At 38.1% G+C, this 25,716-nt stretch overlaps 1 protein-coding gene across 12 annotated transcripts in view; it reads right to left on the bottom strand.

Moving 5' to 3' along the window:
- The window catches only part of LOC125768702 (uncharacterized), a 51,443-nt gene that overhangs the window by 24,706 nt on the left and 1,021 nt on the right, over nucleotides 1-25,716 (bottom strand). For 5 of the 12 annotated variants that reach the window (XM_049436730.1, XM_049436729.1, XM_049436726.1 and 2 more), the window contains exons 2-8: nucleotides 22,847-23,628; nucleotides 2,192-3,752; nucleotides 1,990-2,115; nucleotides 1,777-1,896; nucleotides 1,531-1,691; nucleotides 414-1,400; nucleotides 265-329 (exon numbers count right to left, since the gene is read on the bottom strand). In XM_049436730.1, the coding sequence (XP_049292687.1) occupies nucleotides 265-329; nucleotides 414-1,400; nucleotides 1,531-1,691; nucleotides 1,777-1,896; nucleotides 1,990-2,115; nucleotides 2,192-3,752; nucleotides 22,847-22,989 (3,163 nt within the window). In that variant the 5' untranslated portion in view covers nucleotides 22,990-23,628. Of the gene's footprint in view, nucleotides 1-264; nucleotides 330-413; nucleotides 1,401-1,530; nucleotides 1,692-1,776; nucleotides 1,897-1,989; nucleotides 2,116-2,191; nucleotides 3,753-22,846; nucleotides 24,168-25,716 lie in introns of those variants that run through there. The other 7 variants (XM_049436728.1, XM_049436731.1, XM_049436735.1 and 4 more) reach the window with 5 other exon arrangements.

The following is a 25,716-nucleotide window of genomic DNA, read 5'->3' as shown; positions in this document are numbered from 1 at the left end:
GGTCCTGTTGTATGGAACTGGCGCCGTTTATCACATACACCACCGGAGCCACAGAATACTGTATAAAAATATCATTTTTAAACACAACAACTAACCCCATCTTCCGTATTCAACTTCTTAGTTCCTCATACATCCTCTATTAAGTTCCTTTCACAAAATGTTGCTTTATCTTCTTATTAAGCACTAATTGTGAAACCGATGGTCCTCAAATTGGCTAAATTGAATATAAATATTAGATAATATAACAAACAAAAGCGGTCTTACCTTCCTGGTTGTCCGTGCAGCTTGATTCGTTGGTGTTTTCATCCTTCCGTTTATTCGATGAGTCACTATGGAAAGTATCGAAAGTTCAAATTATTATTAGGAATTGATTTAGCCATTTAATGAACGACATGGGATGAAGTGATGCTTACCTTGCATTAATTCCTTCTTTCAGTTGTTGTAGATCTTCTTTCACATTGCCCAGCTTACTACTGACAACGCTTGCTACCACCGATCCGAGTGTTAGCTCAACTGTCGACGGTAAAGACTGGTTCGCGTTGGAGTTTAATGACAATAAATCGGGTTTCACGTCGTTTATCGGAATGTTAGACAACGCTATTGTAGCGGATGGTATAACATACGATACTCCAATACTATTTTCCACCGATGATGCGACCGGCGGTTGCGCCGCTGTTTGATCGACCTTTCCAGACTGTGTTGCAGTGGAAGTGTTTCCTGTTCCACTTGCAGCTTTAACACTGCTTGAAGATTTAGACGATAGTACATCGACTCCAGGATCATTGTTCGCTGATACATCACCAGACGCAGCTACATTCGTTGCCGCATTTGTTACTGCAGAAGCTGTCCCTGCTGTTGTATGCGCCACTGCGCCCGTGGATGCGTTCAGTTCATTTTCATTCGTCTTCGTAGACGCCTCTGTAGAATCTCCACCAGTCGTACAGCTACTGTTACTAACATTACCTCCATTACTGTTGACATTTGACTCATTTGCGTTGCCCATAATAGTGGTACTGCTGTTAGTGCTGCCACTGCTGGCATTGTTATTATTGTTACCACAAGCAGATGGTCCGGTGGATGCAGTGATCGAGGCAGATACACTGTAACCACTGGGTGATAGGGACGAAGAATTGGTATTGCAACTACCGCTAATGCTGCCATTGTTACCAGTGCCAGTGACATCGTTGATCGCGTTAGTATTAGTAACACTATTATTACTACTGCTGTTGTTGATATTATTGCCGCTACAGCCATTATTACTGCTGGCGGGCACGGTATTTGATGACGGATTTGTAGTGACATTGACAACATTGGATGTCGCATTACTTCCTATCGTACTATTTGTTGAATTCGCGGCGCGATCACGGCCTACAGTCTTTTGTTGTTGTTCACGTTGTAGTCTAACCAAACAAGAAAAAAAACACAATGATTATTTGTTTGAACAACGTAAACAATGTCGCGCGTAACGCACACTCGCATAAAAATGCAACCTTTTTCGCTCTTTATCAAAACGATAAAGCAAATACTCACCTTGTCGTAACACCAGTAGTCATTGCATCCACAATTGATTGTGTTTGCTGCTGGTTGGATTTTTGAGGGTTTCTAGAGCTTCTTGTTCGCTGTCGGGACTTTCTTAACAACTGTTTATAATTTTCCGTCTTCTTACTGAGGTAGTAATATCGCACACAATCCTGAAAAGCAAATAATTGCCAAATAAAGGTAAGCAAAGCGTTTGCAATAATGTACCGATTCGCCGATTTATTTCAGTATTCTTACCTGCGCACTTTTCCTGTCCAAACTGGCTGCAATAGTGCCAAAATTTTTCGAATGCTGCAAAAACTTTTCCCGAAAAATTTCTTTTTCTCCCGATGTCCACACATTCAAACTTAACCGCTCCTAAAAAAGAAGTAGAAATTAAATCGTTTTGAATTTATTATTTTTACAATTGTTCCGTTCAGAATAATTCAGCAATGAAGAAAGCTAACTTACCTTAAATTCCGTTTCCATGTCTATCAGCGCTCCATTTTCATTATTAAACACTAGCCTTCTTTGTCTGGAGTCTAACATTAAAGGTGGAATCACAGCATATGAGCGCATTTTCTTATCCTCCATGGCCTAAAAGTAGATAAAACAAATGTATAACTAAATATCCCTTAAAACAGCCATCGTATTCAGATGGAACACCGCGTACCTGTTCTTGAAGACCATCCATGATCTCTTCAAGGTCGGCTTCGGATTTTATTCTAGAACCTACACGATTAAATCGCTCCTTATCTTCCCGCTGCTTTCGAAGCTCCGGGAAAACCTTTTCAAAGAACTCCCGATTCTTGGCTTCCTTTGCCTTACGCTTGGCGCTCGCCTCCAACTTATCGACGCGCTTGGTCCATTCCTGCGATAACTGGGCGTAACGCTCCGTTATCTCGCACTGCTTCGCCGCACGCTCTGTTTTGATCATCCGGAAGTACAACTGCAGTCGCTGTTTGAACATCCGATGGTGCTCCTGTACCTCTCGGCACAGCTCCGCATCTGACGGTTGATTATACAACGGGAGAGGATCAGCTCCGATTGAACAGAGCGTACTAAGGACGGCATGAGCTGCGGAGGCACGTTTGCGATTTTCCGCATAAATTTTCTGCGCTAGGTTACGGTGCTTAGGCTGTGCCTCCGAGGAGCTTTCTTCGATCGGCGGCTTAGCTGACGCTTCTTCCAGCGATTCCTGTTTCTTTTTCAGTGACGCAATCTTCTTTTCCGCTTTATCAATCTCGTTATCCACCTTGGCGATCTGCTGTAACAATTCGTCCTTTGTGGCTCGTAACTCTTCCATCGGATCACTGGGCAGTGTAGGGGAGATGGCCTCCACTTGCGGATGGTATGCTCCCGACGGCACCATAACAACCGGTGATTCCCGTGTGTCTACCTTCAGCAAAGTCGTTGCATTGTTGCCACCACCAGCTGTCAGTGGCACGGATCCCACAACCGGAGGCGGATGCTGCGAACCTACGACTTCATTTAATCGAATCTTTTTAAATGCGGGTGGTCCCGTGCTATCCGGTACGGTCGAGACCACCGATCGCGACGTTTGCAGATGGTAATCTGGGTTTGGATGTAGCAACGAAATGCGGGGCCTCGTGGACGTTTGTTGCGACACCTGTTGAGGAATCTGCTGCATCACAATCTGTGGCGGTTGGGGCGCTTGCTGTTGTTGCGGCACAGGTGCCACCATCATCTGGGCTCCTCCCCCAACTTGCTGAGAAGAAACCGAAGACGACTGCGATGGAATTGGAGGGGTTTGTTGTTGATGCTGCTGTTGTTGTTGTTGCTGCTGTTGTTGCTGTTGTTGTTGCTGCTGTTGTTGCTGCTGCTGGATGTGATGCGATGTCGAATGCAGCGGCACCACATCCATATTATTGACAATGCTGATAGATGAGGGAATTATGCTATTGGGCACTACGTTCGCTGTTCCAATAACCGAGGAAGGAACCACCTGCCGGTACTCAGCGACAACTTGCTGTACCTGAGAGACGCGGGTGAACGGACTCGCATCCCGTATGAAGGTTGGGACATACGAGTTATTTTGCACATATCGCAAGGGTGCCTCTCTCGCCGGAGCACCTCCAAATGACGGATACGTCGCGGCTCCAGCAGCTCCTGGACCAGGTCTAGGTGGTGACAATGGACTTGCCGCCGATCGAGGCACTGACTGCGACGGCGACGGCCCACCCTTGCTATAGCTCTGCGTCGTATCAGCCGTTCTAAAATGATAAATGAAGAAAAATAAAAACAAAAACATTAGTAAATTATTCAATAACATATCATTTATATATTTTGATGAAACCCATACCAATTGATTACATTTACATATACATTTACGATGCTGGTGTATAGTCCAACCTCATACACCATCACAAATTAGAGGAAGATGAAATTATCTTCAAAATATTTATAACTAACCGTTAAGCAGTCTCTGGATGCATTGTTGCATTCCTATGGTCAGTACAACAGACACCAATGTAGTTTCATAAAACTATAATCCGGAATAGGAGGACTTATTTTGTTTGATTGGCCTCGTACAGTACCAATGGCTGAATATCGCATTGCCCTCGACAAAATGCATGGCAATGCAGTGCTTCAATCAAATGCTTCAAATGCTTCAAAATCTATTTATTCCTAAATTATGTTGGTTCTTATACATATACATATCTTTCATATTATGTACTTAAATTATTTTTTTCTCAGTAGTTACTCTAAAATTTTAAAACTTATCAGCAAAATCATTATGACTGCCGTTGTACTCAACTGCGTCACATGGGACAACTAAATGCACAAATGATCCAAAGCGCACATGCCACAGTTTGTTTAACACAATCGACAAAATATTCAAAGTAATACTAATTGTTTTTTTATTGTTATACGATATTTTATTGTTGCGAAAAGATATGCCAAAGGAGAGTTTATTTGTTAAATTTATAACATAATTTATGAAAGCTGTTCCATAAAGCACCAGGACGCCTGAAATCATTATTCTTTGGAGATCGTTCAATACTTAATTAGCTTTTCTGATGTTTTAATACGGCAAAACAATCCAAATTCATTAATCCTAGCAATAAAAACAATAGCATAAACCATATTCTTATTCAACTTATGTTATGTAACTTTCAATTAAATTTTTAATAAATTTACAAACTTCTCTTTTTGTGTTATAAACCGATTGTCATTTTCACAATTGATGAACATCTTTCAAACTATTAGGCTCTCCCTTGATTATCTGTCTTCTTTTTTTTCAAATATTCCGAAGAAGCTTTACGTACGTAAGTAGGATATACATTTCGTAAATATGTATTTCAATTCAATATAAAAATAATTATTCCTAGCCCTCGATCAAGCACAACACAGATATTAGTTTAAATCTGATTTTGATCTATTTCTCCATAGTTACGATTGCATACAAGGCTAGGAGAAGAGAATATTGCATCATATAGGACAATATAATAAGGATCGATATGACGAAATGCAATTAAAGGTATGATTAAATTGATATTTAGATAGAAATAAATTATGTCCTTTCATCCTTTTCCTTCCTTTTCCAAATTGACTCTAAGCTCATTGTCTAAATCAAGGATTGACACACTAATCAAGAAAAGGACTAGATAGCTTAAACTGTGGGCCAGATATCGAAATATTTAAATAATAAATAATCCAAACTGTTGTTCTGTAATAATTAAGAAAGTAAAATAGCCGTCAGTGGTTTTAAAAACGTTATTTACTTGTCATGTTGTTTCAACGAATGTCGCCAGGATTCTGGCGATACATTCGTAAATTTCTGCTGTGTTCAAGACCAAGATATTGAATTAGGCACTACTTATATTGAATTTTTTTTCCTGGATTTTTAATTAGTAAGCTTATAAAACCCACCTAGAATTACCGTATTTTAAAATGCTTAGCACCACTCTATATTTTCCATATTTTATCCATAATTATATTTGCAAGATATAGTCCATATGGGCATGGCTAGTACTTAGGTGGGTGACCACTTGGGAAAACCATGTGTCGTTGGCATTTAAGGGGCGGTCCGGTGGTGCATGTGATAAACGGCGCCAGTCCACACGGCCGGACCGGGTTCAAATCCCATCCGAACCGTTCCCCCGTAGCAAGGACTGACTATCCGGCTATGTGGTAAAAACAAGTCTAGTAAGCCAGAAATGGCCGGCGTGACCTGTAAGGTCGTTAAGCCAAGAAGAAGAAGAAGTCCATATCTTGGAGGATTTTTTTTATTTAAATAAGGACGGCCAGGCCGTATGACTAAATCTTGGACGATATTATTATAAAATATAAAATATCAAATGGATAGGAGGAAATCTCTATGTATAACAAACCATCTCAACCTTTCTTTGTCAAATTGCAGATACAAAAACACGGGAAAATATGGAAATCGACTGAGAAAAAACAATCGAAAAATCTGGCTAAATCCATTAGCTACATGTGACAAAATTGCTGTTGGTGTTGATTTATAAGATAAATTACTTCGGTTGACGTATTACAAATTTTCGGTTCATAAAAATTTTTGAACTATCTCCGGCTAGGAAAATTTATTTATTTTTTTATTTATAAGGTGTACTTAACATCATTGACATTAACTTATTTAAATATGTTTTCTATGCCCATATTTGTGCATAGTTCATATCAACATGACGTGAATGATGATACAGGGGTTCCGATTCAGTTATATATAACTGTAAACGATACCATGTAGAAAGTTAAAAATGAACCGATCATCTCTGATATGTTGATATTAAATTTTGCTACCGACTGAAAAATGAAATTGAAATCAACTATTCGAACATTTCTATTATGGATGTAATGTAAAGGTAGGTATGGCACAAATTTATTCTCAATACATCTTTCTTATTTGTCCCTCTACCAGCCTCAAAGTGCAAAATAAAATGTTTTCGTCATTTTATTGCATTTTAATCATTGAACCAATCATTTAAACCAAGACCCTGTGCTGAAACAAACTTTATAATACTTTATTTGATCTAAGCTAATATTTTGTTCGTATGTGTGTGTGTCAAATCGATTACTCGTAGCATCATTGCATCGTCAGGTAGATGATTGATAATATATTTATAAGAAAACAACACGAACAAATGCTCGTTAAAAATGCATATTTCGCAGCATTTAAATCTCCTATTTATACGAAAAACTCCTTTAAGACGATACTCGTTATGGGTGGTTGAATGTATATGTTTTTCAATTGTAATTTTAATTTAGAAGTAACCAAAAACAACCATTCCTTTGAAAAAAAAACTCAAAAGCACGATGTTTAAATATTGATTCTTGAGTGGCAAAACGAGGGAGAAAATATTTGGTTACAAATAATAAATATTTCCGGCGGTTCGGCACCGGTTCCACGTGAGATGAACGGATATCAAATCCAATCAGGACCGTCCCCCAGTAGCAAGGACTGACTATCCGGCTACGTAATTAAAAAAAACATTAAGCAAAAAATTGCCGGTATGATCTTAGAGGTCGTTAAGCCAAGAGGAGAGAAAGAAACATTATATGTATTCAATAAACAAAAGGATTAGTTGTTATAAAATATGAATCAACAGATATTAGTTTAATATTTGTTGTCATAGAAATTTTTTTTTACAATTTATTTAAGAACTTTGTCGCTTAATAACTGTCATTGTAAAATAGAAAGAACATTGGCTTCTACATTATTGTTGTAATTTGTAATTTTGTAAAATTTGCACGAATTTTAAATACTTCCATTTATATCCGGCTTAATATTTATAAGCTCAGTATATTTTTTTCGATGAATGATGCAAATGTACAAATTCAATGTCAAATGTTCAAATTTCGCGAGAGTTTAAATCGATTTTTCATAGATTTTTACTATAAAATTTACTAACTTACCTAGTCATCTTTTGATTTTAATTTCACAAAAAAAGACTAATTCAAAATAAGTTTACAACCATTTTTTCCCTGATTGTCATTTCTGCTTCGATAGCTGGACAACGGCGTTTGACCGTGAGCAATTTAAATGACTCTTGCAGCAGGCTAAGACCAAGAAGAAGAAATTGCGCATGATAAGTAACTAATTTAAGGGGGCCCGGTGGTGTATGTGATACACGGCGCCGGTCCACACGGCAGGACCGTGGATCAAATCCCATCCGGACCGTCCCCAGTAGCAAGGACTGACTATCCCGCTACGTGGTTAAAATAAGCCTCGTAAGCCAGAAATGGCCGGCATGACCTCAGAGGTCGTTACGCCATGAAGAAGTAACTAATTTTGGGTTCTACGATACCTTCTACTAGTTTTTATATGGATTTTGGCGTTTGACGGCTTATTCGTTACTAGCTTTCCATGCCAACAGGATAACTTTTTCTGTTAAAATGACATAAGGCCCTGGGTTTGAGGATTTCCTCAGAATTGAAAAACCTCTGGAACTCAAGAGTGATTTTGAGTGTTTTGTGTTTTTTGGGAAAACCTGCCCGATCGACAAAAACTTCAAAAATTTTTCGAGACAATTTTTGAGGAATCGTTTTGATAGATCCAACGTCTCACCTGTTCAGAAGGCAAACATTTTTTTGTGTTTGCAATTTTTCAAATAAAAATACACTCTTCTTGTGCCATTGTTAATGTAAATACATATTGAAGCATCAAAACCAATGTTAATTTTAATTTACCATCTGAATTGGTGTTTTTTTGTTTCTGCAACTTTACCTTTATTCAACGTAGTTATCTATACGTTTTTATATTTTTTTTTTCCTTTAATTAACTAAATGTTTTTCAATCTTTATCTTTCAATTCTTTATCATTATCTTTCGTTTTTTAATCTTAATTTTATTGAAAATATGACGAAAACCTCAAACGGCAAAGGATTATTTGGTTTTCAAACGATTCTTGAGGCATTTGTTTGAGGAAGGAAGTTTGAGGAAAAGTCTCAACCGCCGTGGCCCCGCGTAATATTTTCTCCTATGCCAGGTTGTGTCATAAAACAGAGACATAACTGACAAATCCTAATAAAAGTTTCAATCAGCTACTCGACAAATGTCAAAATAAAGCTTTGTTTGCTAGCAGGCGTGAATCCGATTAGGCCATTAAATTAAGATTTAAAACAACAATGATATCACATAAGCTTAGCTATTTTAAGTTGTTGTAATAAAGTACAGTGCTGAACAACACTATCGAAGGAGTCTCCGAATAAATAGAAGCGCTCTCGAGCTTCCATATAGCAGGTAATAAAACAAGCTGGCACGTAATGGTTCCATTATTCTCCAAAACATAGCTTAACATTTCATAACATCGTAACATTAACATAACATCTCACATTTATATTTTTTTTTTGTCGACTTTTACGTTCCATGTTATTTTCAGGGAAATTCTTTATGAAATTGGAGATGATATTTCGCCCATGGCATCATAAAGGAAAACAACAGAGCATAGTTAGCTCTAGAACTTCATCTGAAATCGGATATGTCATTATTTTTAACATCGAGTTGAATTAACAATTTAACATTAGGAATTCAAATTTTTATATTCTTTGTTCTTACAAGCTATTCAGTTATTAAGTTCAATACGTTTGTGCGTTTGTTACGTTTTGTAATTGGGATCTGTAACACTTTTTTCTCTTTGTATGTAAATAAATGGAATTACACGAATTATAAGCTTTGACTCATGCAATGCAATCCTTGGAATTAAATTTAAACATTGCAAAAGAAAACAATATGCGTCTCATTCACAATATGCTTACATCTGCAACCAAAGTCTTCACAGCTGAAGAGCTAAATGTTGATCAAAGCTAAGCATTGATTGCTGTTCCGTAGAAGTGGTTCTACAAAATTGAAACATAATGTCGTTCTTTAGGCTGGTGGCACAGCTCCATCGCTCGGACCATTTTTTCGCATGGTCCTGTCAAAATTTTGTATGGGATATGACAGATCTCAAAAGCTTCCGATTCTATCGGAAGGTTGAAACAAACATTTTTGTTTCCATCGGAAGGTACCTTCCGATTTTATTTGTCAAACTGAACTCGCTCGTATAAAACTCTCGAATGATTCTTTTTGTCGAAATGACAATGGCAAATGTTTACATTTATTGTAAATAAACCATTAACCATGGCAAACGTGCGTTTGGACGAAGAAAATCCATCAAATCCATAGTGAAATCGTGCGGAAAAATCGGAAGAGCTGTGCCATACCTTGCGATTCGCATATGCGAAAAAATCGGAGCGATGGAGCTGTGCCACCAGCCTTATTTCAAAATGCTGGGTACTGTTATATTTCGCACGCCCCTTTTGGGATTTTTATTTTGTAATGAATGATATATCACAGTATGTATAATTACAGTCTTTTGCTGTATGTAATATGTGTAAATAGATAACTGATTATTTTTTGCGAGCAAATATTCTTAGTTCTTGAAAATGATTATGAGCCGAGTAAATGCCATATGGAGAAGTTGCTGTTTCTATTTGCAAACGGCAGAAATCGTGAGGAGAGACGAGAATTGAATTCTGTTCAGTAATCCAAAACACAAAAAATTATGAGGACCCCCGGTCACAGCTCGAACATCATCAAGCTCGTCCGAACATCCATAGTTCTCTACATCATCTATTACACACAAACAATTGTTGCGTTTAAGCCGAGCACTGCGTAAAAAACGGCCACAATACTCATAGCGGTTGTCGGACCGTGATTCTGCTGCATGACAACTAGTGGTGGGAACTCCGAAATGGATTCATTAATCCACTCCGATTCCGATGTATAAAACCGGATTCAACTACGGGAAAAAACGGTGTATACTCCGGAATCATTCTAAGATGACTTCGAATTACTCTGGAATTGATACCCGTTTGCTACGGAGCAAACTCCGGTGTTGCATCCAGAATTAACTCCGGAGTAATTTCCGATTTTAACTCCGGATTCAACTTCGGTTAGTGGGCGGGCGCAGTTAGTTTCAGTACACTCCGGAAAATTTACGCATATTGTAAATTGAGGATTTACCCATCATTAATAATAACGCTAGGCCACAGTTACGCAGCCTGTATAAAACTTCCTCAATAACCTCGAATGGGATACTCTAAGGCACCCGTCGTACTAACCGGATCGGGCACCATCGGATATTCATCTATTCCGATCCATAGCACTTGCAGTTCTGGTCGTACGAACAGTTCCAGAAATGGTTGGGTACCTAGATTGGGTCAAAGGAATTTTCCAGCATTTTTCCGAAAAGGAATCCATGATTTACCCGAAAGGCGGGCTTTGATTGACCTAGTTATTACAAATAAAAATACCACTATATCTAAAAAATATAAAAAAATGTCCGTTATTCACTTGCGAACCTAATATGTTCCAATTATGAGGTCTAATTATGACTAGTGATGGGCGCATCGATTAAAACCTACCGGGTCGGAACCATCAATAAGCGACCCGAACCGGTTCGGATCGACTCGTAGATACAAGTAAGCTACCATACGCGACTCCGACCTGTGGGTGCAACGAGATCGGGATCAACTCGGATCAATAGGTCCGTTAGATGCTATGATTCTGGTAGGTGCAAGCTACCATAAGTTACTTCGACCCTTGGGTGCAACGATTTCGGGTCGAAATCAGGTCGAAGTAGGTTCAGTAGGTCCAATAGGTGCAACGATTCCGGTAGGTGGATGCAGCGATTTCGGGCCGAAACTACTGAACTTATATTTAAACTTATATTTTAGGGCCGAAACTTATATTTAAGGGTCAGCCCGAACCCGCTGCACGGAGTCGATTCTGATTCTGCTGCACCCGACTCAGGGTCGAATCACGAAATGAATCGTATGACTAATCACTAATTGTATGTTTACATAACATGTTTTTTGTACGTAATTTGATCTCTGCATGTGTAACAACCCTGTAAAATATTCTAACCCATAGCTAGAAATGACCCTTCGAAGACTCTCTGTCTTTCTCTCTGCTTAGTTTACCGACCTGTAAGGTCATGCCGGCAATCTCTGCAATATTAGACTTATTTTTTCAACGTAGCCGGATAGTCAGTCCTTGCTAGGGGGGTACGGTACGGATGGGATTCCCCGGTCGCGGTCCTGTCTTTTGGAACTGGCGCCGTTTATCATATACACCAAAGGACCGTCCCGAGTTTCTATTGATGTTAAAATTTATCAGCAATTTAATCTTAACGATGAAACTAAAAAGGTCTCCACCATAACTCAATCTAGCACAACTCTTGGACATAAAATAGACACATATTTGAGTGTCGTTTGAAATATGAGGAAACCCATTTGAAGTTTGACATGTTTAAATTTTTTCCAGATTTTTCCGCATTTTTTCGAATTATCTTGCAACCTATAGCAATTATCTACCATGAAGAATCGACCCTTTTTTATATCTCAGCGTAAAAATGTTAATTATCATCATACGCCACGTGAATAATTCTGATTTTTTTTATTGATCAAAAACCTTAAGTCTGTTTTAGTCCTAGTTAGTCCTAGTTTTAGTACAGACACCTAGACAGAGCAACCAATAACAAATAGAAGGCATCATCAGCAGATGCTTTGACTGTTAAAGCATAATTGAAGATGATATTTTGGGGAAGTTTCACACGACAGGACCGGGTATCAGATCTCATCTGGGCCGTGTCCTCCCGTAGCAAAGGCTGACTATCCGGCTATGTGGTAAAACAAGTTTAGTAACCCAGAAATAGTCGGACTTAAAGGCATGACCTTAGAGGTCGTTAAACCGAGAAAGAAGAAGAATTTGGGGAAGATTGCGCAACTAACTATTGTTGACATCACTCACAATGTATGTAAGGATTTTTCAGGTTTCGGTCGTACGAAATCGTTTCCAGCGAGCCAAATTTTCCAGAATCGAGTCCGGACAGTAGGTTCGGAATTGGATCTGGAATCAGTTAATAAATATGTGCCGGAACCAGAACCGACTCCAAACACGAAATCGAATCCAAGTAGTTCTGATTCCGAGTGCCTGTCGCTAATAGATATGACGGTTAATAAATGTTGAAACAATTGAAGACAATTATATTGACAACCGCTAGATTATGCTTAAGTGTTGTACTGTTCGCCATTAGGTAGGCAAATTATGTCAGATAACGTCGCAGGTAGTACATCCACTTTAGTAATTACACAAGAACAAAAAACTGTCGGAATCTGATCCGATTCCCTACACGGAATCGGAACTACCTGTGCCAATCACTAGAAGGACGTAGTAGTACTTTGTATACGAGCGTATTCGAGTATATTGTAAAGGGCGGAAAATATGTTCTCCTAAAACCTTTTCTTCTTGGATGATCGTTAATCTAACTAGGTTATCTAGTTATAATCGAAAAGACAGTTCTGGGTGCGGTCCGAGGAAACACTTCTTTATCATTCCCATTATATTTTCACGATTATTAATTGAATGATTCCAGGATTTTTTAAGTATGCGTCTTGCGCAAGTGAGATATCTTTTTAGAGCTTTACCTATCAGTCTTCTTCCTTATGTTTTTTTTTTCTAAGTACTCGGGATCGTATTTTCATAACAGAAATTTTAATTCTCACTTTGCATAAAATGTGCATAACAAGTAGGTATATTTATAGGGTATTATGATCGATAAACAAAACACGCAAGATCTAGATACAAATTATTTGATATAATTATTGCTTAAATTGAAAGTTCTTGCTATCGTCGTTGATGTTGTCCGCATCACTTGATTATTTGCCTCACAAATCATTTTTTGTAAATAGCATAAATGACGACTTCGACGGTGGATTGGGGCCGACCTTTTGTACGACTGAACCGGTACCAATTCTACATAGGAGAAAATAATCAAGCAACTATAGATATTTACGAAACTAGTTCGTCAAGCAAGGCATTCTGGAAGAGTCGCCGGACTGCCAAGTGTACACCAAAGCCATAAAGCAGGAGTCGGCAAAGTCCGGCCCGCGGGCCAAATCCGGACCGCTAGGCGATTTGATTCGGCCCGTAAGAAACCCTATTTCCACATGTTTCAAGATTGATTTCAGATTTGATTGATTTATTTGGTTTCAGGTTCAGGTTAATTTTCGCTGCCAGACCCTTTTGCTGAAAACTCTGCCGACCCCTGCCGTAAAGGATGTGAGTTGTGTACTATTCAGGTATCCAAAATTTCCCCGAATCCAACAGGAGGATCAAAAGCAGCGAAAAAATTACAGCTCAGAGAGTTCGAATTTTTGTCACATCCTAAAACGCAACGTTATTCTCAGAATAACATTTTCCAAATCGCTACCCCTTCTTAATTTTTTTACAAAATTTACTATTGTTCTTGAATTTTATATTTCAATTGATTTATCTTTGTTTTATAGACAAATTTCTTTGCAAAAATCGAATTTAATGTTAAACATCCGACATTTTGTCATTAATTGAAAATTAAAAAATCTTACCTAAGCCTCAGATTTTAGTAACTTCTTTTAAAATTATTTCATTCCCATGGGTTCGACGAAACTGCAGTGAGTATCGCAAACCGTTTTTTACACAATCCGAAGAAACAGCTATAAATGCGTACGTTTTACGAGTTAAAAAAGGATTCTTGAACAAACTTATTTTTCATCCAATATGCTTCTTAGTCGTAGAGCTTCTTTTAGAACGTTTAAAATATAATAATATTGTTTGGAGGTTATACAAATATATGTTTTCTTCTTCTGTCTTGGCTTAACGACCACAAAGGCCAGACATGGCCGGGTCTGGCTTACTAGACTTGTTTTACCACATAGTCGGTTAGTCAGTCCTTGCTACGGGGGGACACGGTCTGTATGGGATTTGATACCCGGTCCTCTCTTATGGAACTGGCGTCGTTTAGCATATACGCCACAGGGCCGCCCCTGTATCTCCCCTAAATGTGTCTCCACTCTTCTTTCTTGTACGTGAAACAACACCAGCAGAAACAAGAGAACACAGCAGTTGCAGGAACAAGCGTGCATTACAAGATGGGTCGCAACTGAGGATCGATCGCAGGTGGGCAAGCATACACGCTCCTGCAATGGAGGACATTGTTCAACGGTCAAACTCTTAAAGTAATCAGTACCACTATTCCTGGTTTATTCACCTTCAGAAGTAGTGATATGCAAACTGAGTAAAAATGAATTATTGAATTATATCTTTCTTAAAAGTGAGTTAATTTGAAGCTCTACAAAGAGCTATTTTAATTCCTTTGCAAAGTAACACACTGAAAGAAATTTAAATAAAGAATAATAAAAAAACAATGTGAAAGAGTCATGAAAAAGTCATTTGACTCGTTAAAGTGTTTTTTGATTCTCCAAAGATTAATTACTTTTTATGGTCTGTCACACGTGCAATACAGTAAAAATTGGAGAAACCTTTTATTTATTTTACTCTGTTACTTGGATAATCTATGTATAATAAAAGATGTTGAAACCCATCGCATCAGATATTTTGTACAATGGGTAGATAACGACACATGATCCCAAAGTGTCGTGCTAAATATTTGGCTTACGTACATATAAATAGTATATGGCACGTACAGGATTCTAATCTGGGGGATCTTCCACCTTCACAAGAGCTAATTATTTGATTGAGCATTATTGTCGCTTGCTTATGCCTTCTCGTCAACTAATTGATAACTTAAATTTTACTCTTTAACAATACTCTTTTACAATTTTACTCTTTTTTAGGATTATCTGGTATTATATTTAAATCTGTACGTTTCATTAATGTTGAACAACGGGTAGTAAAACAATACATTCAACACTCGGATAACGACACAGGGGTTTAGATAACGATTTAAGCGAAATTTTAGCTTGTTCGACAAATTTAATTAAATTACGACGTTCATGCTTAGTCGAGTGAAGTAGTTTTACTACTTTGAACTAACGATTTTTTTTAATTAATCCCTTCTCTACCAAGTACGTCGCATTGCATTCATTCCTTCTATATAAAAAAGATTTTTTTTTTCAAATAGAACGGCCGTATTGATATAAAGAAAAGAATTTTATTATTAATGAAAAAAATGCTGATATTCCAGTTCTATTGCCATTTGCAATTTTCCTCGCCTCATTGATATTTTTCAAGGCCATATCGATTTTAGACATTTACTTCAACCCTTTTCTCTCTGAGTAAATCATGATTTTGTGCAATTGTTTCATTTTTGTCGAGATTATTTTAACTTTGTATTATGCTAGGCAATATTCTCAGCAAAATCTAATGGAAAAAAGAAAGTTAAAACAAATTAAACCAACTGTTTGGTTCATATTCAGGATCACAGCTGCCCGGTCTCAGTCCAGGAAATTTAGTTAAACGAATATTTGCTCTTCGTTTTGATCTTGAAATAATTCTTCTGTTTGATATTGTCCCGAAACCGTTATGTCCACCATATTTTTGCAATCTTGGAAGGAGTGGCGATCTACGGCAAAACCTTATAATCGACTATAATTAGTCTATAGACCACATACAGCACATTAGTTTTAAAATAAAATGAAGATACCTGCGCACTATGTATATACGTTAGTAATCGCGAATTCACAGAGGGCGTCTGCAGAAACAAACCCTTCAGGCAAGCAATTGCAGGAAGAGTGGAACAAGTGAATGATGAATCGTGCTGCTCCGAGTCATACACCAACAGGAAGCATCAGAAGGCCATCGATCACGCAAATCTGCCATTAGGTCCTAAATTCTTGAGGTGACAGTCATCCAAGAAACTGGGAACTGGATGGAGGAATAGAAGACGATGATCTTTTCCATCGATCATTTTTGCTTGCATGCATTATAAACCCCTTAAAATGCAAGAATTTTAGATGCATCTTACAGCCGGCTGGAAGAACTGTTGTACGGGTATAACAGCTTGTTACATTGCAATCATTTAGTTCATTAGGACAACAACTATGACCAATTATTTCCAACAACTATGCTTCGAAATAACGTATCTATTGTATTTCCTTTGTAACCTATCCCAGACGATCTCCAATGTACACTTGCGGAGTGCTGAACAAATTCATAAATTTAATGCGATAGTTACAAAATAACCTCATTTATTATTTTAAATCTATACACATCTTTTATTTTAAAAAAACTATTGTTTCAACTCATACTTGCCTTGCTTGTTCATGAATCTAGATTTAACTTTTACTACGTAGCGGAAAAATACTTATTAAAATGTAAAATGAAATTTCCGAAAAACAGTAAATTAGAATTCCCATCTTGCAACGCATTCGACAGAAGGCTTACAACAATATTCTGAGAACACTTCTGAGCATGGGTGGTAAAAATGCGACCCGCAAACCATGTGTGGGCCTCTCAGCTCAGTTTGGCAACCGTTCACACACACACAACCAACTTGTTCGAATTAAATGTACTAAATATGCAAAATTTATCAAATCATTTATTTGAGAATTTCTTCACTAAACCTGTAGCCATTTATTTTCTTGAAATTTGGCCCACAGAGTTCATTGTGCTTGACATTGCTGCTCTTGCAGGAATTGACTCATTGCCTGAAGTCATTTTTATTATTTTATGTTTTATTGCAATACCTACTTCCTGATTGAAGAAAAAAAATGTAGAATTATTTTCTGTAGAAAAATTCGTGTAATGGTTGAAACCACACCCTCAAAAACAAAACAAATTAAGATGAAAATTAAACACACATAAAAAGTACAACAATATGAATGCCAGCGTTACACAGTACATTTATTGCAGCAAAGAAATGAAAAATACACACGACAATATATAATATCTAGTAACAAATATAACGATTTTAAGTGAAAACTAAATTTAATACGATCGCACTGAAAACCTTGTACGACCTAAACTAATTATCCTTTTGCTTTAGCAATAGAAAGGTATAGTTAAAAACACAAGGTCCGGACCGTTTTCCGGAAACAACAGCCATGGCCAAGTTTTATAAAGCTAACATGATGCTGTTGGAGTATACAGCAATTTAAAGTTTTTCAATCCAACAGTAAAGTAGGATCCAATTATCACCAACAGTAGAATCTATCTGTGTTTTACAGTCGAATAAATCAATCCAGAATTACATCGAAACGTTATCACTGTACGTGTTTCAAAGTAGTACAATAAATATTAGGTTTGAAGTCAAGTGTCACGAAAATCCAGTGAAAACGATAGCGGGTGGCAAAATAAGTAGGCTGTGGGACGCCACTGTATCGATCTGTAAAATAAGATCACACCGTCACTACGTCACTTTATACCCCTATACTTTCTTCTACTACCGTAGGCCAAAACTAATCTTAGTGCTTAACTAATAAATAAGAAGAAGACTCCGACAGAACACAACGAGAAATGAGAACGCATGAAAGACAAAGGAGAAATGAGGGTGAGCGAGGACGTGCAGGCAATAAGACACACACCAAACTGGGGAGACTTAACTGTTTAACCAATACTACGCTATTTGCGACAGGCGCGTGGTGCCGCTAGCACTACACAGTAACACGACGAAAAGGAAAACAATGTTGACACGAAAATAAAAAAAGAAACACAAGCGCACGGCCTACTACGGCACAAACTTGGCAACAACGCTTACTCTGTTCGGTGGTTAGCCTCGCGCAACGTTGTGATTTGCTTTGCTGCTCTCTACCCCCATCGACACATCAAATAACCTAACCAATTCTCCCATGAGCAAAGGGAGTGCGTAATGGATGTGGTGGAAGGCAAGGAAAACGGACGGGGTGGTTCATTTGGCGCTTTTGAATTGCTCTTAGCTGTTTCGATGCGCTACAACACTAGATGGTAGCGCTCAAATCAACTGGAAGCACATCATTTTAACAGGCAAGTAGATGCAAAAAGCAACCATCGAACATACGCACATGACACGGTCTGTAACCCGGTTGTTTCTACTAAAGACAACGCAAGCAACTAACATCACATGTGGATTAATCAGTGGTATCAACGCATTCTTGTCACATGCAACACTGAATTATTATGTGTTATTCTTGAAGAAAAGGCAGATGCACATGTGAAGAGTTGAAACCATTTCCCGATAGAATTATAAAACTTGAATCAAACCCAATTTCAATAATTGATCCTACATTCGAATAATACTAATCTTACGGATACAAATTTACCGAGGAGAGGCCATTAAACATCTTTGTGTTTAATACACCTAACAGTTTATTACACAAAACATTCTATTAAAAATAAAATATCATCGTCTGTAGACTGTCTTAAATTTGCAAATAAATAAATGATTTCCCAGCATATGACTATAACCTCAATCTACAGGCACGGGGGTTCCTTTTACACGACTAGACCAAATCCCACACGGACAGTTCTCCCGTAGCAAAGCTTCGCTATGCAGTAATGTGGTAAAATAGGCCTAGTAAGACCGACATAGCCGACATGATCTAGCAGATCGCTACGCTACGTAGAAGTATACATAGGTATATCTTTTTTTACTCATACAGAACAGCACGACCGTTGGTTAAAAATATATTTTATTACTAAAAACAGGTTTATAAAAGTATATTAAATTCGCCAAGTAACGTTTTGGTTGACACCTTTATATTAATCCATTACGATCATGGTCTTCTGCTTCATGGTCTTTCTTTCAACTTTCTGCCAAGCCCAGTTATTGGCAATGGAAGTCCTAGTTGATAGCTTGACTAGTTATCAGAAGCTTCAAACGCACGAAATTCTTCCAGTTCCACCTAACATTTAATAAAACCATGTTGGTGGCTTATTCGGATTTCGCTATGTTCTGTGAAGATTCTTCGGTGTTCATACATGGTCATTTTCTTGTTGGATTCACATTCTTTACCCACTTATCATCGCTCGGGCGCTTAGCCCGATCATTATCGGGCGCTTTAGCAATGGATTAATTTTGTTAAATTTCAAAAAGCCTTTTGCAAATCGACACTCGATGCAGCCAATTTTTGAGTGACAATTGGTGTAGGGTGAATTTGGTTCAGATTCTTGAGTCTGAACGAAAGACTATGAATCTTTATTCTGAAGATGCATATATTTATGCATCATTGAATTTAATCTGGAAGGAAAAAGTCGCTACAAATCAAAATTCAGAATAATTGATCTACACAATCGAGTACTTGCAGTAGATACTTGGATGATGTTTTCTTGTTTTGTGGAACAAATGGTCCAGGTTTGCAACTATTTCTCCATCCACCTGCTGTTTTTAAGCCTTGACGTCGTAAGGTCCTTCAAAAACAACATTTTGATGTTCATTGAAATTTCGATGTTGTCGTTAATCGGCTTAACAAGACGCAATATGCTTAAGTTGAACTGTTTGAATAAATTGTTATCCTCTAGATATAGAGAAAGTATTTTGTCTCTCCGTAAGTAAAATAGCTTCACGTAAGCTTAGTTCTTCAGGAATATCGCCTTTTTAATGCTATGCATGTGTTACCAAAACACGCATAATAGCCGTCTTAAGTCCCAATTATAGTAGGAAGTTTTAGATAGAGTTCCAATAGTGTAATATATCGTATTCAATTTGACACATTTTTCCATGTGTAATTTGTCTCGTGATGGTTACCAGGCGGTCTACAATCATTCAATCAGTCTACAGTCATGATCAAAAAATCGTCAAAACGTATAGAAGAAATGATCGCTGACAACAAATTTTCAAAACTACACTCCCAACTTAATGTTTTCAGGGAAAATGTAAAATCCCAAAACTCACTATCAAAACTATCTAATGCAACTAGAGCTTTAGGACTAATTGAGCCGGAATTGTCACCTAGCAAACACGTAAAACAAATTTGACCTACATTCTATACCAATGCTAGAATTGGTAATACGACGATGTAGTCCCAAAAAGAAGCTTAAAATAAAACTACCTTAACAGACCTTTGGGATATATGTTGTTTCAACCAAAATATACTTCCGATGCAGAAGGAAGAGTACTATTTATATCTCGCAAACCCCTATCCGCTTTTACACACATTTTTTTAAAAGCTAGAATATGATTAAATTAATTTTGTGTTTCGTACTATAGAAGTTGGTTAGGCATTCACTTGGGAAGAATTTTTTGATCTGAAAAATTAATCCGTTAAGCAGAAACCAGACCAGTTAAAATCAATAACGGATTTACACTTCCCATGCGGAAAAGTAAATGGGACCCTTATAAATTGCTTCGATTGGGAAAATAGTTCCGATTTTATACAGTTGCGAGAGCACGGGGCTCCGGCGACCGCTTAGTCCGCTTAGATACCGTTAAACCCGCCGCTAGTTAAAATTACTACTGAGTAGTTGTAGTGTTACAGGGTTTTCGACGGTATAAGTGATATTTTCACCGAGATGAATATACATTTTTCGTCTATCGTTAATCGCTCCACGAAAAGTAAGTATACTTTGCGAAAGACGAAGAATCGATTATGCTAGATTTTTGCTTATTCTGTATATTCGTTACAAATATAAATCCAACCAAATATTAAATATTATTCCAAAAATATGATCAGGACAAGCAAATACGTTACGCAAGACTGCTTCGTCTCTTCGGGCACAACAAACTAAAAAAAGTATTGGCTTGCCATTGCTGGCTTTACTTGACTTTATTTACACGTAGCAGGACAGTCAATGCTGCGTTTGGTTAGTTCCACGTATCACGCGTTAGGGTTTGAAAAATCAAATAATGATATTTTTAAGTAATTTTGACTTAACATTATTTTAACGCTAGCGTTACCAACATATAAAAAAAACGCAAAAATGGCATTTTTTACCCATTGATCGAAAATTCAGATCTTCTCATTCAGCGTTAAGTCGGCATACCAATAACCTCGAGATAGCGGTTCCTCCGAGATTCGATCCGTCACTGCGTATTTCCCAAAGCATTTTTCCCACTGAAAAACATTGAAATACCATTTATCCGTTTTTATATACAAAAATTTGCAATAGATGCAAATGCAATAGATACGTATAAACCAAGTCAAATCATCACGATCAATCCTGGTTGTTTGCCTTTATAATCGCTGTACACGACTACAATCAATTGTATCTCAAAATAAAATATCACTAACTTCTTGGAGCGTACTTTACAACACGCATTACGTCTGGGCATTCGTATCTCAAGTTACAATCGATTCGTTGGATTATTTTTTTTTAGCAATTCTTAAAACCCCTCTGTGTCGAACGCCGTCGTCTGCCAATGCATTGCTTATTCCTCTTTTGGGGCACAACAATCCGGAATCTGGTCAGTCTAATTAGCTGTACGTTAGAGTTCATCGTATATCTTTATAGAACTCGTCGTTGTAGCAGATCCTAAACTGAATTTTTAGACATACGTTACCTAAAGTCCTCCTGATCCAAAGTTTATATCTCAGAGGCCTATATGAGTACCGGAAATATATAGGTTCTATACAATTCCAGCGCCGATCGTCACGACAGGTGTTTTGGATAAGTTTCCTCAAAGCGTAGAAAAATCTCTAGCGCGTATCTCAATAAAACGTTCTTGTAGGTTCTGACCTTTGATCCAAAATATGTCAACGACTTCAAAAGTGCGGTCCTATCTGTACGTTACCCCTGCGTACGTCAGGATTTGCTAGCAGGGCCAATGATGGTGCCACCACCAGTTTAGTTTTCACCTCGTTTATCTCCATTCGAGCATTCGACACAACCTCAATATTTTAGTTGAACATGCCAACGCCATCTTCTGTACAGTTCAATAACTCGTTCAATGGTGCAATTATATGATCAAGCAAAACAATTCGGTGAACATGTCCATTATAAAGTTTCGAAAACCCTGTAATATGGGTTGGGATTTTAGTTATTTATTCAGGTATTTGTCTTTCGTCTATTGACTAAAGAAGTTGATTCTTAACAAATATCTCCTTTATCTCCACAAACAAATCAATTAAATATAATCAGGCATCGGTTAACCTCCTTCAATATTCAAATCTAGTTGCCATAAACAGGTCATTTGTTTGGAGCCGATGGAAAGTTCCACTGCAGCACAAGGAATAATTATACTGCAACGTGAAAAAAAATTTACTTCAAGAGAAATTAAAATTAAAAAAAATCGTGTACCTTTGGCTGGTGGGAGCTAGTTAACGAATTTCCGTTCTCATATTGTTTAGATATCATTGCATTACTTTATGCCACACTAGCCCCTAGGAAGCTCATAAGTTCAAGAATTTTTCCTACAATTCAACCGTATAATCATCGACCGATCGATCGATCGATCGATCTTAAATCGTCCTTTGGTATGTCTCTTAACAGATAGAAACAATGAACTGCATGTTACAATGATTAATGAAAAATTGATTTACTGGAATAATTTACACTTGTCTGCGTACGAAATATGAACTTCTAGTATTTCTAGTTAAAATTCACATTTCAATTGAAAAACAAAAAATCCACCCCTTTAAAAAAAAACCATCCTATGCGTGAGTATTCTTACCGATGAATTTGAGCAGCGGTCGCAGTTTGGACGCGCTGCTGATACGACATTCCAGGCGGCGGCGGTTGAGGCGATGGGCCAGAGTCGGCCCGTTGTCCGGTAGGCCCGACCTGCTGCATTGAACGAATGGTGGCTGCTTCCATCTCATGCCGATAATATCTTCAGCGCATCGTTTCGATCTCGCTCGCAAAATTACTGCACCGGACGCAGCACATGCACACACACACGCACGCACACACACAAAACACACACACTCACTTACTCACTCACACTTATACGGGCAACCGCAACGGGGCTGGTGCTGGTGGTAACACACAAGATACACACGATTGCTTGTACTCTGCTGCTGTCGTCGAGACAGAAACCAGAAAACCTATCACGGGGTAGCGGGGAAGCGAAAACGGATAAAAGCGACGATTCCCTTCGCTCACAGCAGTGTGCAGCACGTTGTGGTCCTTCTTCACCTTCCCCCTTTTCACTTAGGATACGTATTACGATGTGTGTGTGTGTGCGTGTGCGGCCGTGCACAACCACCACTAATGCGGGTGAAAGGAAACACAATGCTCCTGCTGTTTGCTGCCACAGCTACTTGATTTTCTACCCGTACTTTTTTTTCTTCTTTCTGCTGCTCGGCTTACTATGCTCGACGATGCACTGCACATACAGAGGCTTCCTTCTTCTTAATATCTGCTCACTTAACATACCATCTTTTAGTAGAACAGTACACTAGTATGCGTTGCTATTTTTTTCTTCCTCTCGTTGCGCTCCATACCAAAACTACACTGCGGTGCGAAATTTGCTGAATTATAATACCGCGCTCCTTTTTACGGTGACACACTTAAACGATATCTTTTATTTTCCCTTCCCTGTACGCAAATTTCCGGCAAGCTAAACGCAATTTTTTTTACGTACACATCCACAAAGCTCTTTTTCAAAATTCACTCAGCTAGCAAAGCTAAGTAAAAAACACACTACCGCTTTAGTAAATTTAAGCTCTTCATAATAATACCACTAATGAACAAACAAAAAAAACACACATACACACTTACACATTTAGCTTCGAAACTATCGAGATGATCCCCCCCTATACTTTTACATTAGTAACAATGAAAAAAAATGTTAGTTGTTTTTCCGTAAATTTACGCATGACTGTAAGAAGAAGTTGACAACATATAAAATAATTAAACATACTTGCTACACTGACCACACAGTGAAACGCACAAACACACTATCGCGCCCAGAAAGACACATCACACGAGCATCAGTAAATAATTTCATGAACCGGCACAACACTTTTTGCTCCTGTATCCTTAGACTACGCCTACAGTGTTCAGGGTAATATTGCATTTAGTGAAGTACTGCAACTTAAATCCAGCATAAAAAAGCAACATTTTTTCTTATGCCGGAAACAATATCTAAAGCTACGGCTGTCTGCCGCCGTACGTATCGCTTCCTTTTCTTCAGTGATGCAATTTTTCTCTAGGTGTGCAAACTCTTATGCACATTTGTATTTTACGTGACGAAGGATATTAAACTGAACCCACAAAGTTCTATATTTAAAAAAAGTGTTACAATCACCGTACTTATCACCTCAATGAACGAGAGATAGAACAAATTATTCACTAAAAAGAATGTTTTTTCCCAACCGCTTGCACTACGACAATCAGTTGCACCTCTTCCTACTTCGGTATTAAAAAAAACTAAAATTTCATCATCAAATTAAATGGAACCATCATTCGCACATTTCGATCGGATCTGGGTGGTAAAGAAGAAAAAAAAAACAGAACGAATCGAGAGCAAGAGTAAAAGAGAGGCGCATTGGGAGAGAAAGACGGAGAGAATCAATTTTATGTTCAAAACCGTCTTGTACGATGAGCAAAGAAGAAGAGCAAAGATTAGAAAATATTGCTTGGAAAATGTGAGACACACCCTGCACCAGCCAGCGGTGGCTAAGTAGTTTGCGGAGCCACCCGCTCCATGGTCTAGGAATTATACAGGGATAAATATAAAAAATAGAGTAACATAGGGCTTCCTCCAGCACAGCCGAAGAAGACAGGCTCCACACGTTTGCTACATCACGTCGTCCAGAATAATCAATAAATGAACATTTGTGCCCGCAATCTCTATGACAAATAGGATAAAAGTATGTCGCTGTACATCATTTTACAGCATTACATCTCTTACTACTTCACTGGTTAGCTAAATCCACAGCATTAATGCCTTTGCGTAGTATAATTAAATGAACATGTCTCATAACGGAACACAAGACGGAAGAAGCTCATATAAGACGGGCCAGAGCACTATTTTTATAGCGATATAGAATGATCCCGAATATGCTTAGCTAACATTTCAAAAGTTCTAATGCATGTCATAAGCATAAAAAATCCAGGACAAACACACATTCACTAAACGCAATAAATGAACTAAACTGTAATTAAAAATATGCAAAATATCATCATAGGTACATCAGTATCAGACATCAACATATTCTTGGACGTTGGCTTTCCTTCGTCATTTATCGCACTGCCTACTTTTGGATGAAAACAATTCTATGTTAAACAAACTGAAAATCCCGGTAGCTTAGACTGGAGATGGAGCCCACACCTTGCATTCCAGAATGCAATGCATCACCATCGAAGTTACTTGACATCGTTAGCCTTGAAATTAGAAAACGCACATTCACTATTCACACATACACCTAGGCGCTAACACCAGAAGGAGCTTTCGATTTCTTCAAACAAACCCATTTTGGGCTACAGCAATAAGGTGGAAGGCACGTACACCGCTGGTTTCGTGAACTTTGAACGCGAACTACGGAAAGGGCGAAAGAAGCCTAACAGCCAATTTTTGCTGGGGCAATGCCCGTTCTT

Source organism: Anopheles funestus, chromosome 3RL (genome assembly GCF_943734845.2).
Source record: "Anopheles funestus chromosome 3RL, idAnoFuneDA-416_04, whole genome shotgun sequence".
NCBI classification, from domain to species: Eukaryota; Metazoa; Arthropoda; class Insecta; order Diptera; family Culicidae; genus Anopheles; species Anopheles funestus.
This window is presented reverse-complemented; position numbering and strand designations above follow the sequence as displayed.